The 16777-nt window shown below is 46.6% G+C and overlaps 1 protein-coding gene across 6 annotated transcripts in view; it reads left to right on the forward strand.

Moving 5' to 3' along the window:
* srgap1a (SLIT-ROBO Rho GTPase activating protein 1a) overlaps nt 1-16777 on the forward strand; it is a 274720-nt gene that overhangs the window by 215246 nt on the left and 42697 nt on the right. For all 6 annotated transcript variants that reach the window (XM_038781245.1, XM_038781239.1, XM_038781244.1 and 3 more), the window contains exons 13-15: nt 1969-2029; nt 3599-3676; nt 6966-7100. In XM_038781245.1, coding sequence (XP_038637173.1) covers nt 1969-2029; nt 3599-3676; nt 6966-7100 — 274 coding nt within the window. The remainder of the gene's footprint in view (nt 1-1968; nt 2030-3598; nt 3677-6965; nt 7101-16777) is intronic.

The raw sequence follows: 16777 nt of genomic DNA on the forward strand, positions 1-16777 counted from the left end.
ATTAATGGACATAAATATAAAATAGTCACTTATGAAATTCAAGAGAGTCTTCTTTAGTTTGAGTGATTGGAATGTGAAAGACATTATCACATGGAGTAGTTGAAATGAGGAGAAAGATTACTTCAAGGGGAAGCTGGATAAGTACACCGGGGTTAGCGGAATAGATGAGATCTGCTAATAGAGTTAGATCTGCTGATAGGGTGGACGGGCGTTTTGTGAAGCATATGTACTGGAACCGGCTAGATGGGCCGAATGGTCCCATTTTGTGCTGCCGGTTCTGTGTAATTCTTCTCTATGTAAAGGTGCAGTGCAGGTTTTCTACCATCTGTCTCTTCTATTGTAGAGACAGAATGATAACTGTGGGTGTATTAAGGGTTTCTTGTGATTGAGGAATGTCTAACGTTGTGACTTGTTCTCTCGGTGCTTGTGGGAGCAGCATTGCTGTTGTCCCCACGGGTTGGCCACCTTGTCCCTGAAATGGATACATTTGATCAGGAGCCAAGTGATTGAAGGGGTGGATCCATGTCAAGGAAATAAGAATAAAGTCGGCACGTCAAACTTTACATTGGTTCAGGCAATGCTCCACTTTTTTTTCAATTCCTTAAGGGCAAAAAATGCAAATAGTCAAAAATGGGGTGTTTTTTTCACTTCAAAAGTAAATGCGCAAGATGTTTTGCCATATTCCACTGCCTGTTTCGGAAGCTTGAGGGAATGATTCTGCGCAACTAGTATTTAAACAAAAGCAAACATACTGCACATCTGGACTAGAAACAGAAAACTTTGGAAAACCACAGTGCTGGTCAGGCTGCCTCTGTGGAGAGAGGAGGAGAGTTGACATTTGCGGTGGATGACGCTTCGTCAGATGCATTCGGCAAAGTTGGGGGTGACCGTTCATTATCAAGCGAAGCTGAAAGGAATTGAAAAGTGTCCCCAATCTCAGGACTCTTGCAAACATTTGACCTTTACGAAGCTTAATTTTCCTACTTGCGTTGCTTCTCTTATTAACGAGACGTCTAACCCAAATGTATAAGCAAGTTAAGTCAAATAAAAGGAATGTCCGGTTTCTCACGCTTTTTCTGATTGCAACTATTTGAAATGCACCTTTTCCAGAAGGCTTGTTCTGCAAAGTCCATTGAGTAAAATGGCATCCAGAGGTCTGATGAGACTCGACATTTTTTTTTTGTTCCAATTGTCATTCAGATATTTATTTCCACAAACCATCTTTTGTTGTTTTCCTTTTGTCTTGGTCCACCCCACCATCTCATGCGCCTACCGTGCGAATGAGCAGTTGCGTGAGCTGTTTTGCTCTGTAGCCCTGAGCTAGCCATGGAGCCTTGAGCTAGCCGTGGAACCCTGAGCTAGCCATGGAGCCTTGAGCTAGCCATGGAGCCTTGAGCTAGCCGTGGAACCCTGAGCTAGCCATGGAGCCTTGAGCTAGCCGTGGAAACCTGAGCTAGCCATGGAGCCTTGAGCTAGCCGTGGAAACCTGAGCTAGCCATGGAGCCTTGAGCTAACCGTGGCACAGGTGAGTCTGGGACGATCCTTGGGCGTGCTAATGTACCTCTGCAACCCCTCTTTCTAAAAAAAATAATGAAGAGTGATCCATTCCTGATCAAAGATGTGCCAGGCAGGCAAGAGTGTGCCAACACCATGCCCTGGTGATGCCCGTTCAAGTGGGTATCATGGCATTTGGTTCAGAAAATCGAATCATTTGCTACTGAAATTTCGAGGATAAATTGCCTCATTCAGTTCCCAAATCAAGTGGAAATTGTGCATTTCTATAGTCAGGAGGTGCAATAATCATAGACATTGCCCGTCCAATGACTTGAACCTGCCTGAGATACCGGAAGTCAATATAATCCAACCTAATTTTAATGATGTATTGTGAGGAGACACTTTTTGTATTGTGTTCTCATCAGACCTTGTCTCTACAGAGAATTACAAGCTCCTTAAAATTTCCTTTCCCAGGACTCTGGACAAGCCATTCCTCTGATTGTGGAAAGTTGTGTTCGATTTATCAATCTATATGGTATGTTACTGTTCAGTTCTCCTTGCCTACAAAAGGACATACTTTCCTTAGAGAAAGTCTTTCTTGGGCAGCACAGTGGTTAGCACTTCTGCCTCACAGTACCAGGGACCCAGGTTCGATTCCGACGTCGGGTGACTGTCTGTGTGGAATTTGCGCATTCTCCCTGTGTATGTGTGCCTTTCCTCCCACAGTCCAAAGATGTGCAGGTTAGGTGGATTGCCCATGATAAATTGCCCCTTGGGGTAAGGTCGCTGGAATAGGTCAGGGGATTCGGACTAGGTAAGGTGGTCTTTTGAACGGTCGGTGCAGACTCAATGGGCCGAAAGGCCTCCTTCTGCACTGTAAGGATTCTGTGAGTTCAATGAAGGTTTACTAGACTGATTGCGAGGGTGAAGTGATGGTCCTACGATGAGAGATTGAGTGAACAATATCTGTATTCCCTAGCGTTTAGGAGAATGAGAGGTGATTTGATTCTAACGGAAAATTCTTAGGGACTTGACTTGCTGAGAAAATGTTTCCCCTTGACTGGAGAACACAAGGCCACTTGTCTCAGAGTATTGGTTTGGCCATTTTGGATAGAGATGAGAAATTTCTTCACTCTTCGCCCCTCTCAGAAGGCTGGCGGAGGCTCGATTGTTGAGTGTCAGATCCATAGATTTTTGGCCATTTAAGGGATAAAGTGTGGGAATGAGGAGCTGAGGGAGATCAGCGATTGGGGAGGATTTTCCATTCTTGTTTTCAGGGAGTGGGAATAGCAGAGAGGAGCGAAGAGCCAAGCGGGAGCCCCAAAACGGCTTTTATGCCGGAGGTTAGTTCGGTGGCAGTGGTTAACACTGCTGCCTAATAGTGCCAGGAACTCTGGCCTTGGGTGACTCTTTGTGTGGAGTTTGCCTATTCTCCCCATGTCTGTGTGGTTTCCTCCCACAGTCCAAAGATTGCAGGTTGGTGGATTAGCTGTGATCAATGAGTGGGTTTACAGGGATAGGGTGGGAGAATGAGCCTAGATAGAGTGCTCCTTTGGAGGGTTGGTGCAGTCTTGATGGGCTGAATGGCCTCCTGCCCTGACGGGATTCTATTTCCCTGAGTGATTATTCCCGCCCATGGGGAATCCCGATTGTGAAAGTTGGGATTCCAATTTACATCATTTAACTATGCACATCAAAACTTTACACCTGATAGTCCACCCATGTTAAATTGTCCATTCACATCGCTGTGAATCATGAGGTGCTCCTCTATGTGCACCTGGCGAGCAAAACCAGCTGGGGTTGCACATGTGAGTACAATCCCCAGCGGGGTGAGGGTCATCATGCCCCCTGGCCCAAGATGGCACGTTGCCAAAAAATGGCAAAATTCTGTCCATTTTTTTTGTTGAATGACAACAGACTTGAAGGGGGGAAAAGTCCGCACCCGCTCATTTTTCTTAAGCTAGATTGTTCTCTTGGTGTCTGACGTTGCACTCGCCGAGTTACCAGGCTCATTATTTTTTTTACTCACATGTTGATATTTGCCCTATTGCCTTCGCCACAATTGGGACATATTTTCATTTCACTCTACGCGTGTCCTCTACAGGTCTTCAGCACCAGGGGATCTTCAGAGTGCCTGGATCGCAGGCTGAAGTCAACGATATTAAAAATTCCTTTGAACGAGGTGAGAGATTGCGAGTGATTCACTGCGAGGCACCATATCTTATTTAGCAGAGGAACACTTATTCTGGCCTCGCAACACGTGATTGCTTTCTGATGGGATATGTCCCCTGCCCACGAAGCTTGGAAGATGATCATTGCTTTTGTAATGACTCCTGCGCCAGCGAGTTGTGCCAATGTGATTAATGTGACGCATACGTCGATGCTTGAATTCTAACAGTTCCTTTCTCATTTTGACAACTTGTGGTCGGGTTGAGGATGGGTGCAGGGAATAAGGGATAGGAGAGCACAGTGCTGTAAGTTTTCCAGCCACCTGGGGAGTGAAATGTTGCTTTGCTGTCAGTGAGGCAACATTCATTCTATGGTTGTGTTGTTAAGTCTTTTGACTAAAATTGACCTTTACTGTAGGCCATTCACTATTCCTGTATGGTTTATTAATCGAGAGGGGGCTTGGGTCATTTTAAGCTTGACCCATCGAGCTGAATCAAATCAACTGCTCGCTTCATATCCTGCCCAATTTTACTTCTCATTACCTTCAGCTTAGTTTGGATTACAGTGTACCCCAAGCTGTCACCATTGGAGTTTTTAAAATTCAAATCTACACCTTTATGGTTGCCCTATGCAGAGTGAATTTATTTGTCGATTTTCCCAATTGTCATCCAAAGATCTCTTCAGTACTTAAAATAATACCAAGAGTGAGGAGGGTTAAAGGACCTTCCGTCTCGTTATCGCCTTTTGTCTTAATAGGCATGGCTTAATTGGAGTATTTCCTTGCATAGATGCTTGCAAGGGTTTGAAAGTTATGCTACGCTGGAGACTTAGTAGGCAAATTTTCCGAAATAAGGATAGTTTAACCGGAGAGAATTTCTCTGATTTCATCAACCCGCTAATAAAGCTCCTTACTAAGTATTTAGACAGCAGTCATAGTCACTTTCCAGTGTTTCAGCAACGAGTAATTGTCCAGCTTAGCCCAGTCTGACAAATGTAACTTATCACAATATTCTGTCTCATCTGTCCCACATTCATGTGCTGGGGAACTTGGCATTCAAACTGACAGCTTGGTTAGAAATGTTATGCAATAAAGAACTTCATTCGCAAAGGGCTTTACCACATCCTCAGGACATTCAGCAGCATTTTTACATCCTATAATTTTCATTTGTGGAAATGTAAGAACTATTATTAGATAGGCAAACATGACAGCCAATCTGCACACAGCAAGATCCCACAAGTGTAAGGGAAGCACAGTGGCTAGCACGGTTGCCTCACGGCGCCGAGGTCCCAGATTCGATCCCGGCTCTGGATCACTGTCCGTGAGGAGTTTGCACATTCTCCCCGTGTCTGCGTGGGTTTTGCCCCCACAACCCAAAAAGATGTGCAGGATAGGTGGATTGGCCACGCTAAATTGCCCCTTAATTGTAAAAAAAAATGATTGGATATTCTAAATTTATATTTAAAAAAAGATCCCACAAGTGAAATGAATGACCAGCTAACTTAACGGTTGAGGGAAGAATGTTGACCAAAAACTTGGAGAACTCTCTGCTCTCCTTTCAATATTGTTTTTTAAATAAACATTTTATTGAGATATTTTTGGTTTTACAACAACAAAATAAACAATGTAACCCCCCCCCCCAATCTTCTGCTGACTATTAATTTTCTGCAAAGAAGTCGACGAATGGTCGCCACCTCTGGGTGAACCCTAACATTGACCCTCCCATGACGAACTTAATTTTCTCCAGAAAGCTAGCCATGTCAGATAGCTAGGTGTCCGACTTTGGGGGCTTTGAGTCCCTCCAAACTAGTAGTGTCCGTCTACCAGGGAAGCAAAGGCCAGAACGTTTGCCTCTTTCTACTCCTAGATTCCCGGATTTTCCGACACCCCGAAAATGGCCACCTCTGGACTCAATGCCACGCTTGTTTTTAACACCGTGGACATGACATCTGCAAACCCCTGCCAAAATCCCCTAAGCTTCGGACATATCCAGAACATATGGATATGGTTCGCTGGCCCTCCCGCACACTTTGCACACCTATCTTCTACCCCAAAGAACCTGCTCATCTGGGCCACTGTCATGTGAGCCCGATGAACGACCTTCAGTTGTATCTGGCTGAGCCTGGCACATGTTGTGGACGCGTTGACTCTACTCAATGTGTCCACCCATAGACCATCCTCTATCTCTCCTCCCAGATTCTCCTCCCACTTGCGCTTCAGATCCTCAGTCTGCGTCTCCTCTGACCCCATAAGTTCCTTGTAAACGTCAGAGACATTCCCTTCTCCTACCCACCCTCTGGAAACTATCCTGTCCTGAATCCCCCTTAGCGGTAGGACCAGGAAGGTTGAAACCTGTCTACGTAGGAAGTTCCGCACCTGCAGGTACCTGAATTTGTTTCCCCTCGCCAATCCAAACTTCTCCTCCAGTGCCCTCAAACTCGGAAAGCTCCCCTCGATAAACATATCCCCCATCCTCTCAATCCCTGATCTCTGCCGTCTCCGGAGCCCCCCCATCCATACTTACCGGGGCAAACCGGTAATTATTACAGATTGGAGACCAAACCGATGCTCCATCTGCTCCCACATGTCTCCTCCATTGCCCTCAGACTCTCAGGGCCATCACCACCGCTGGTGGAGTACCGTGCCGGCGGGAACGACAGAGGCGCCTTACCAACACCCCCAAACTGGTGCCCTTGCATGAAGACACCTCCATACGCTCCCATGCCACCCCTCCCCCCACCACCCACTTCCTGTTCATGGCTATATTCGCCACCCAGTAATAGTTACTAATATTTTGCAGCGCCAGCCTGCCCTCTCCCTGACTCCACTCAAGCATCACCTTCCTTACCCGCGGGTTCTTGCCCGCCCAAACAAAGCCAGTGATCACTTTGACCCGTTTAAAAAAGGACTGCGGAATAAAGATGGGGTCCTTTCAATATTGTTATGGATTTTATTTTTAATGTTTTATTCCATCCTTAAAGTAACAAAGCCAATGCGTAGAGTGGACAGGGCAAAAATAATCTATCTCATTGCTTGCTCCAAAAACAATTCAAATTGAAGCCATTCATGGTCTTCACGAGAAGAGGGATATGAGGTCCAAGGTGACAAGAAAAGGCATTGCACCTCATCTTGGGCTTGACCTGATGCTTGATCTTAGCCAAAAGGCCGAGAAGCAATGTTGTTGATTCTTTAACATCCCCCTGAATAATGGTCACAGTTTGAATAATGTCAAAGGATTGTGCATAGTTTTTTTTTCCTCTGGAAACTACAATTTGCACTGATTTTTATATTTGTTCTGAAATAGGTGAAGATCCTTTAGCAGATGATCAGGACAACCATGACATTAACTCAGTTGCAGGAGTTCTGAAGCTCTACTTCAGAGGGCTAGAAAACCCACTCTTTCCCAAGGAAAGATTTAATGAACTCATTCCTTGTGTCCGTAAGTATTTGTTAACCATGATATCCTCTTGTGCTCTTTATCGGTCCCTCTGTCTCCTCTTTCGCTGCTTCCCAGAATCACAGAATTGTTACAGTGCAAAAAGATGCCATTCAGCCCATCATCTCTGCACAGTATCTCTCTATCTGTCTCCCTCCATCTCTCTCTATCTGTCTCCCTCCATCTCTGCTTCTTTCTTTCCGTCTTTCTCTCTCTCTCTCAGCCTCCCTTTTTTCTCTTCACCTCTTTCTCTTTCCCGTCTCTTTCTCCATCTCGCTCTCATTATTTCTCTACGTCTCTCTTTCTCACCATCTCTCTTAACCTCTTTCTCCGTCTCTCTTTCTCTCTGCCCAACCCCACCTCTCTCTGCCTCTCCCTCTCCGTGTGTCTGCCTCTCTCTGCATCTCTTTCTCACTCTTGACTCACTCTCTCTGACTCTTGTCTCGCGCCCTCTTTGTCGCGCCCTTTCTCTCGCTCTGACGGACCCACTCTCTCACACACTCTCCGGCGGGCTCTCTCTCTTTCCATTGCGCCTGCTCCCTTCCCGCCCCTCCCGCGCTCTCACCCTCCCGCCCGCTCTCTCCCCCTCCCGCCCGCTCTCTCCCCCTCCCGCCCGCGCTCTCCCCCTCCCGCCCGCTCTCCCCCCCCCCCCCCCCTCCCGCCCGCTCTCTTCCAGTCCTCATTTTCTCTTGCTCTCTGTCCACCTCTCTCTCTGTCTGTCTCGTCTCTCAAAAAACAAATTTTCTTGATTTCCGATTTGAATTGAGTTTCTTGAATATTCTGAATGTTTTACTTTGGAGATTGAAGAATTTGTGTGGCCTTGATTTAATGAAGCAGTTTCTTTTACAAATTTGGCAATTCTCCGGTCAGGTAAAAAGAGGAGAATATTTTGAAATGAAGCTTGATTATGTCCTCGATACATTCCAAAGCAATTTACAACCACTGCATTATTTAATCCCTGATAGTCAGGTAAACATGCCAGCGGGTTTGATAGAAAATCTATTGTTTAAGCTTCAACTTGACAAGCATTCGCACTATGCAATCTTTCACCACAAGATACGTTTTGCTTATGAGAGGAAAAGCAGGGTAGATTTACCAGAACGGTACCAGAAATGAGAGATTTTGGTTAAGTGGAGAAACTGGGATTATTCTCCGTCAAGCAAAGATGTTTAAGAGAAGATTTTTAAAAGCTGTTGAAAATTATGAGGTTTTGACAAAATAAATCGGGGGAAAGCGTTTATGCTGTGATTTCAAAGGATTTAAAACATTTGTTTCTGGGATGTGGGCGTCGCTGTTTAGGCCAGCATTTATTGCCCATCCCTGGTTGCCCTTCAGTAGGTGGTGGTGAGCTGCCTTCTTGAACCGTGGCTGCGCCTGAGATATACGTAGACTCACAGTGCTAGGGAGGAAATCCCAGGATTTTGACCCAGCGACAGTGAAGGAACGGCGGTATATTTCCAAGTCAGGATGGTGAGTGACTTGGAGGGGAACCAAGGTGTCTGCCACCCTTGTGCTTATAGATCGTCATGTCGTGGGTTTTGAAGGCCCTGCCAAAGGAGCCTTAGTGAGTTCCTGCAGTGCATCTTGCAAATGGAACACACGACTGGTACTGTGCGTCCGTGGTGGAGGGAGTGAGTGTTTGTAGAAGGGGTGCCAAGTGGGCTGCTTTGTCCTGGATGGTGTCGAGCTTCTTGAGGGTTATTGGAGCTGCACCCATCCAGGCAAGTGAAGTGTATTCCATCACACTCCTGACATATGCCACGCAAGTGGTGAACAGACTTGGGGAGTCAGGAGGTGTGTTACTCGCTCAGGATTCCCAGCCTTTGACCTGCTCTGGTAGCCACAATATTTATATGGCTGGCCCTGTTTCAGGTCAGTGGTAATCCCCAGGATGTTGATAGTGCGGGATTCAGCAATGCTAATGACATTGAACGTCAAAGGCGATGGTTAGATTGTCTCTTGTTGGTATTGAGAGCCAACCATATTGGTTTGGGATTGGCATCACTTAAAGACCAAACAATAGTTTTCCTTCCCTACAGGATACTGGGTGACCCTTTGAGGGTTTACAACAACCGTTACTTCATGCTTTTTACTTCTACCAAATTTTATTTTAAAACAACAGTACGGAATGTGGGATTTGAGTTTCCATTCTCTGGATTACTAGTCCAGTGATAATGGTCACAACATTATCATTATTGTGCTATGTGTATATTTATCAGTTCAAACAGTATGTGCCACACTCATGGCAACTCAGAACTGCAGTGTGTAAAACAGCCGCCAAACATCCCAGATTGCCCACAATTCAAGATGAATTCCTGAATACTGCTGCCAGGGAACCCAGGAGGAAAGGTCACTTTGACTGGGCTGTGAAATGCCCAGCATACAATGTTGCCCCAGAACATGCAAAGCAATGCAATAGATAGATCAGTTTCAGGAGAGCCAAGCATCATGGGTATTGTAGCCACCATCATTGACCAGTTGCCACTACGTAGAGTCCCAACAGGTCAGAAGGAGGTCATTCGGCCCATCGAATATGCACAACCCTCCGAAAGAGCAACCTACTTAGGCCCACTCAGCTGTGCTATCCTCGTAATCCCACCTAACCTTTGACATTAAGGGACAATTTAAAGCTGCCAATCCACCTAACCTGCACATTATTGGACTGCGAGAGGAAACCAGAGCACCTGGAGGAAACCCACGCTGACATGGGGAGAATGTGCAAACTCCAGACAGACAGTCGCCCAAGGCTGGAATTGAACCCGGGTCCCTGGTGCTGTGAGGCAGCAGTGCTATCCACTGTGCCGTCTCAGATAATGAATAGTGGGAGCCTTGTCGGGGTGGGAAGCAGGATGGTGTTGAAGGTGACAGATTGGAGAGAGTAGATGCGGGGAAACAATTTCTGCCAATCCAAGAATGAAAGGAAGAGGCTTAAAATTCAAACACAGCCATTCGGGAGTGAAATCTGGACGCACCTTTGCAGAGGTGGAAGTCTAGATTCCAAAAAGCTGAGTCAATTGAAACTTTCAAGACTGAGCTTGATAGAATTCTGTTAGGCAAGGACATTAAGGGATAGGGAGCAAAGGTGGAAAAATGGTGCTGAGATAGAGATATTCCAAGATCTAATTGAATGTCAGAACAGACTTGAGGGGCTGAATGGTCGTCTCCATCCTATCAAAGGATGCACAGTTTTGCAAAATGCATACACCTCAGAGATGAAACGATCCTTAAGTGAAAGTTGCCCTAATCCCCAAGGACCATGGACTGCCCTCCCCCTTACTTTTGAGAGAGAGTTGACTAGTGATGATTTAACCTGAGGATCTCCACACCTCCGGCGAGGGACAAGGTTCAGAAGGTGAGGCCTTAATGAATAACCTCAACTTGTTCCGGGTAGTGAATCCACACTTTTGGCGTCTCTCCGCATCACAAACCAGCTGACCAGCCAATAGAGCTAACCGGACCCCTGAACCATACCTTCAGTGAGTAGCAACATAAGTTGGTTTGTATTTGTTATTAATTGGGGTCCTTGTTGGTTTGTGCACCATTAAAACTGACCGCATCTGGCCAAAATGTTATTGTGTTCAGGAAGCTGCGTTCCTCCTCCCTAACAGCACTGTGGGTGTACCTATGCCACATGGTCCACAGCCGACTACTCGAGGGCAATTAGGGATGGGCATTTAAAATGCTGGCCTTGCCCGCGACGCCCACATCCTGTGAAATAATTAATTTTTAATTCTGACCGTTCTCTTGCAAGTACCATTTGCGGATTTTAAAAAATCTATCTATTATTTTTTCCTTGCTGCTTGTTCGCACAATAGTGCTAGCTTGGCATGTTTTCTTGAAAGCTGTAATGAAACATGCAAAGGGGAGATTTTCTACAATCCTCTTAAAAACACACACATGAGACGGGTATTCCTGTTCTAGTCAACAGACATGAACTGTGATCGAGCATTTCCCAGCTGCAGGCTCAAATTCATAAATTCCTCAGCAAAGGAGGTTTCAAACACACTCTCGAGCCAATGGGTCCAACTGGCTTGTAAAATTCTCCCCTCTCGCAACAAATGTCTCCTTTGCTTTTATTGTTTGTTTTAAAGAGACAAGCAAAACTCCCAGTGCTGGAGATAGGCAACATGTGTTTCGCGATGATTAATTCCCCCTCAACAAATACTCGCCCGCCAAGTGCAGCAACGTTTTGAGACTTCCGAAATAAAAGAGTGTTTACATTTTCCAGATTCAACACAGATTGCTGTGCTGGAAACCCACTGGGCGTGCGATTTATGAGGTGAAGTCTGTTTTGTTTCCATCCTTAAGTCGCAGCGAGTCCATTTTTTTCCTTCCTACCGCTGTTTAGCCTCAGGAGGTAGGCCCTCGTACAGGCCTCTCATTTTCTTCTGTGCTCAGGACTTCAATTTTGGGTTATGTCTATAACAATGAATATTCCCCAGTCAAGACTCGACATTGGTTTAGCCAGTTGCCTAAATCTTCCTAGGATGAGGAAGTTGGACTACAAGAGGAGATTGGATAGAATATTTTCTTTCATGGAATGTGGGCGTTGTTGGCTGGGCCTGCATTTATTGCCCATCTCTAATTGCCCTTGGAACTGAGTGGCTTGCTACACCAGTTAGGAGGGCATTTAAAGTCACCCTCGTTGTAGCAAGTCAGGAGTTACATGTAGACCAAACCAGGCAAGGCTGGCAGATTTCCTTCCCTGAAGGACATTAGTGAACCAGATGGATTTGTACAATAATCAATGCTAGTTTCATGGTCGCCATTACTGAGACTAGCTTTATATTCCAGGTTTATTAATCTAATTTAAATTCTGTCAGCATGTTAACCTGAACCTGGGCCTCAGGATTACTAGTCCAGTGACATTAGCAGCATGCAACCTTCTCCCCATCTATAGGCCTCTATTCTCTGGGTTTTGAATAAGAGATGGTCTAACTGAAATGTACATGATTCTGAGAGGGGTTGACAGGGGAGATGCTGAGAAACCATTTCAGCTGGTCAGATAGTCTAGAACGCAAGGTCATAGTCTCAGAATAACGATTAAACCAGTTAGGACCAAGATGAGAAATTTCCTCCCTCAGAAGGCTGTGAATAGATTTTTGAGCAGCAAGGGAATCAAGGGGTCGGATAGGAAAATGGGGATCAGCTTGCATGATTAGCCATGATCTTATCAAATGGCAGAGCAGGCTCGAGGGGCTGAATGGACTACTCTTAGTTCTCATGTTCCTTATATTCAAAATGGAGGGCCTCCGCTTTCACTCATGTACAGCCTTTGTTTGAGAATCTTCCTTCTGCACTGTAGAGTTTCTATGATTCTATGAGTAGAGATATCGTGTAAACTTTAATTCCTTTGATAAATTACACAGGTCTGACACCCTCATTCTACCAACCACGTAAACAATGTCCCGAGGTGAATGATCACATCCCCTTGAATATATGTGCGGTACACACGCAAAAGGTGCACGGTTGAGCCCATGTTGAAAGCAAATATGCATTGTTATGTTGTTGGGCGGCACGGTAGCACATTGGTTAGCACTGTTGCTTCACAGCGCCAGGGTCCCAGTTTCGATTCCCAGCTTGGGTCACTGTCTGTGCAGCGTCTGCACGTTCTCCCCATGTCTGCGTGGGTTTCCTCCGGGTGCTCTGGTTACCTCCCACAAGTCCCGAAATATGTGCTAATTTGGACATTCTGAATTCTCCCTCAGTTTACCCAAACAGACGCCAGAGTATGGTGACTAGGGGATTTTCACAGTGACTTCATTGCAGTGTTGAGGTCAGTTGTGACAATAATAAAGATGCTTATTATTACATCTGCTCAGCAGGGATCCCGTGGGCAGTGGGGGATTTTATCTGATGCGTCTTGTCTTGTATAAGGAACATTGCCTTGTCGGCATTTTGCATGTTCATTTTTTTTATGGTCAGATTGAATTGTTTCACCCACAAACGCCTGGTTAACAGTAAATAGTGGAATTCTGAGAACAGCAGGGTGGTCCACAGTCTGCAGAGGCTTTGTATCATCTCATAGTTTAGCTTCATGATAGTTGTTCATGGCTTGATATCCATGTTGGGTCTCCAAAGCAAGATTGAATCATTGAACACATCTGGTTGCCTGCAAGATCAATCATTGACAGATTGCTTGCCCCTGAATAGAGCTGAAGAAGTATTTAAGATTTGATATCTTCTTCAATTACCTAGAAATAAGCAACTCTTGGCAAATTGATCCTGAATGGAATTAGGTTTTCTCGCTGTTTGAAACAAAATGCACAACCTTAAAGCAATTAAAAATTCATTTACAGGGTATGGGCATCGCTGGCTAGGCCAGCATTTATTGCCCATCCCTGGCTAACCTTGAGATGGTGGTCGTGAGTGGCCTTCTTGAACCACTGCAGCCCCCATGAGGTAGGTACACCCACTGTGCTGTTGGGTAGTTACAGGATTTTTCCAAGTCAGTATGGTGAGTGGCTTGGAAAGGGAACTTGCAGATGGTGGAGTTCCCAATTATTTGCTGCTCTTGTCCTTCTAGATGGCCTAATAGAAATTCTCCAAGCGATTTACTTCTGCTTCCCTCCAATATAAAAGTACATTTCAAAAGTACTTTATTGGCTGTAAAAGTGCCTGTAGGGGATCCTGTGGTTGCAAAAAATGCTGCATAATTGGGAATTATTTTTCTTTCTTTCAGCCTCCTATTATAATTGATCTGTCTGTCAAATCATACCTTACCAGTACATTAGGCTACCAGACTAGAACTGTAACCGTGTATATTTGGGCTGGTGCTGGACTGTAAGAGTAAGTTGGCGAAGGTACAAGCAGCAATGAAAAGTCAGGTTCAGGTGGATGGGTGCCATTTAATATTTACTGTGGCGAGCCAGATATCGACTGTAACTAATCTAATCACTGGTAACTTAATCCTGCGTGTCACGTGACAAGCTCTGGGTGACAGAAATATTTGAGGCGAATTTTCCTGGAATGGTTCTTTCCTGGACACAGCCAGTTACAGATGTTCGTCTCAGGAATTTGTAGCAAGCGATAGTTTTGAAATAGTCCTGTGCTTGCTCAATTAATCTTTGTAAGCGCTTTTCCACTTTGTTTCTGTATGAACTAAACAGGTTGCAGTGAGTGCATGGAATGTTCAATACATTGTGTTCCTTTGGAACTGTCCCTGTAGAGTGTGAGAATGTGGCTTCACAAGCATCAAACCCGTCACTCGGGACTTGTTTTTGACAAGCGTGAGAACACTTGACTTTCATTTATATAGAGCTGTTTAATGTAGCAAAAAGTAAAATCGCAAGGCGCTTCACAGAAGCAGTTATCAGTCAAAACTTGACTCGGGCCGGACTTCCGGACAGCGGGCTGGAAGCAGCCGCACACTGGAGGGCTCCCTCTCGGGAATAGAAATTTTGGGGTTTTAACGCCCGGTCCCAGGGGCAACAGAGGCTGAAAAAGCTGTAAGGAGGCACAGGGAGGAGAAATGGCCAAGTTTGGGGGAAAAAACGGCCGTGAGAAAGGGGGTTAATGAAAGTCCGCCGGTGAGTGGAAAAGTCAGCGCAGGAACTGTAAGGAAAGCGGAGGCGGGGGCACCAGGGGAGGCCGCATTGCTCACAGCAGAAGAAATGACCACGGTGATGGCTGTGGAACTTGAAAAACAGTTCACAAGGCACATGGAAGCGATGAAGAAGGAGATGGGGGCGGTATTGAAAGTGCTGGTGGAGGAGGTGATTGCCCCGGTGAGGGCGGTGGTATCAAGCGCAGCGGCGGAGGTGCGGGAGCAAGGTGAGACACTGAAAGAAGTGGAAGAGGCATTATCATAGCACAGTGATCAACTCACCTCGATGGGGAAGGGGTTGCGGACGGTGACAGAGACCAACAAGGGTCTGTGAGCCAAAATGGAAGACCTGGAAAACGGATCCAGGCAGCAGAATCTGAGGATCGTGGGTCTGCCCGAAGGGGTGGAAGGCCCGAGGCTGACAGAGTATTTTTGCCATGATGTTGGCGGAGCTATTGGGGGAGGGGGCTCCCTCTCAAAATGAACTGGATTGGGCTCATCGATTGTGGAGGCCTATACCAAAGGCGAGTGAGCCGCCAAGAGTAAACTGTGTTTCTGTAGGAACAGCGTGAAGGAGAAGGTCCTGTGCTGGGCAAAGCAGAAGCGGGAGGTGCAGTGGGCTGGAGCTGGTATATGCATATACCAGAACTTTACAGTGGAGCTGGCGAGGAGGTGGGCTTCCTTCAGCCGGGTGAAGAAGGCACTGTACATCAGCAAGGTGCAGTGCAGCATAGTATATCCAGCTAAGTTGAGGAGGACCTACAAATCCAAGGACTTTTATTTTGGGACGGCAGAAGCAGCTGAGGAGTTTGCGAAGGCAGAAGGACCGTGGCAGAATTGAGAAGTGGGACTGAGAGCGGGTCGTGTAGCCTCATGTAACTTTATTGCGTGTTCGTATATGTACTAAATGAGTCAACGCTGTATATTTGGACAAGGGAAGAGTTGGGACTTTCATTTGCAATGATGGTTCTTTGGGGCTTGGATGTGTATGTTGGGTTTGTGTGCTAACGGAGATGTCTTGGTTTTCCTGGGACTGGGCAAGAGGGGGGGGGGGGGAGACCCGGGCGGGGCCCTCCGCGCAGGCCGGCTTACGGGAGTGAGGTGGGGGATGGGGCTGCGACTATCGGAACCGGGTAGACCAGGTTTCCGTGCGCCTAACCGGGGTGAAAAGTTGGGGGAATGAACCGAGGTTGGGGGGAGGAGTTTACAAGAGGAAGTGGAGGGGAGGAGCCTGGGAGGGGGGGTGGGGGTTGTCTACAATTCATGGGTGCCATTCACGGTACTCTTTCGGGGATTAGATGGCATTGAATATTAGAGGGGGGGGGGGGGGGGGGGGGGGGGGGTGGACTATGTGTGAATGGTGACCAGAGGAGATTCCCGATTCCTTTTTCTTTTTTCCTCCTCGGGAAGTTTGGTTTTATTTGATGCTTATCCTGTCGGGTGGGCCGTTATTTGGGGGGCGGTGGGAGGCTGGGATCGTTGTTGTTGGTAGGGGGGCTGATATTGTATTCAATACAATTTACTGTTTGTTGGTGGGGTGTAAACACTGAAGAAAATGTGAAAATGGAGAATAAAAATATTTTTTTTAACGACACTTGACTCGGGCCAATCTTGGGGTGGGGGAGTGTGTCTGTGGGCAGACAGTGGGAGGTTGTAGGATTGGAGAAGAATCCAGAGAAAGGGAGGAGAGAGGCTATGGTTGGCCATTGCAGGTGAAGCTCTGGCTGTGAGTGGATGAATTGGAAAGGTGCCAGGGAAGGGCAGTCACACCTAACTGCACAACCGAGAAAGGGGACCAACGTCCGGAGGACTCCACGGCTTCATGGTAAGTCACGATATAGCAAGTTGGGTATTTTCAAGGGTTCAGGAAGAAAGATGACACAAAATGGTGCCACAAGTGCAGGAGGTGGCACAATAGCACTGTGGTTAGCACAGTTGCTTCAGGGTCCCAGGTTCGATTCCCGGAGGCTGCACTTCTCCCCGTGTCTGCGTGGGTTTCCTCTGGGTGCTCCGATTTCCTCCCACAGTCCAAAAATGTGCAGGGTAGGTGGATTGGCCATGCTAAATTGCCCTTAGTGCCCAAAGAAAGGTTGGGTGGGGTTACTGGGTTCCGGGGATAGGGTGGAGGTGTGGG

Source organism: Scyliorhinus canicula, chromosome 20, assembly GCF_902713615.1.
Source record: "Scyliorhinus canicula chromosome 20, sScyCan1.1, whole genome shotgun sequence".
Taxonomy (NCBI): Eukaryota; Metazoa; Chordata; class Chondrichthyes; order Carcharhiniformes; family Scyliorhinidae; genus Scyliorhinus; species Scyliorhinus canicula.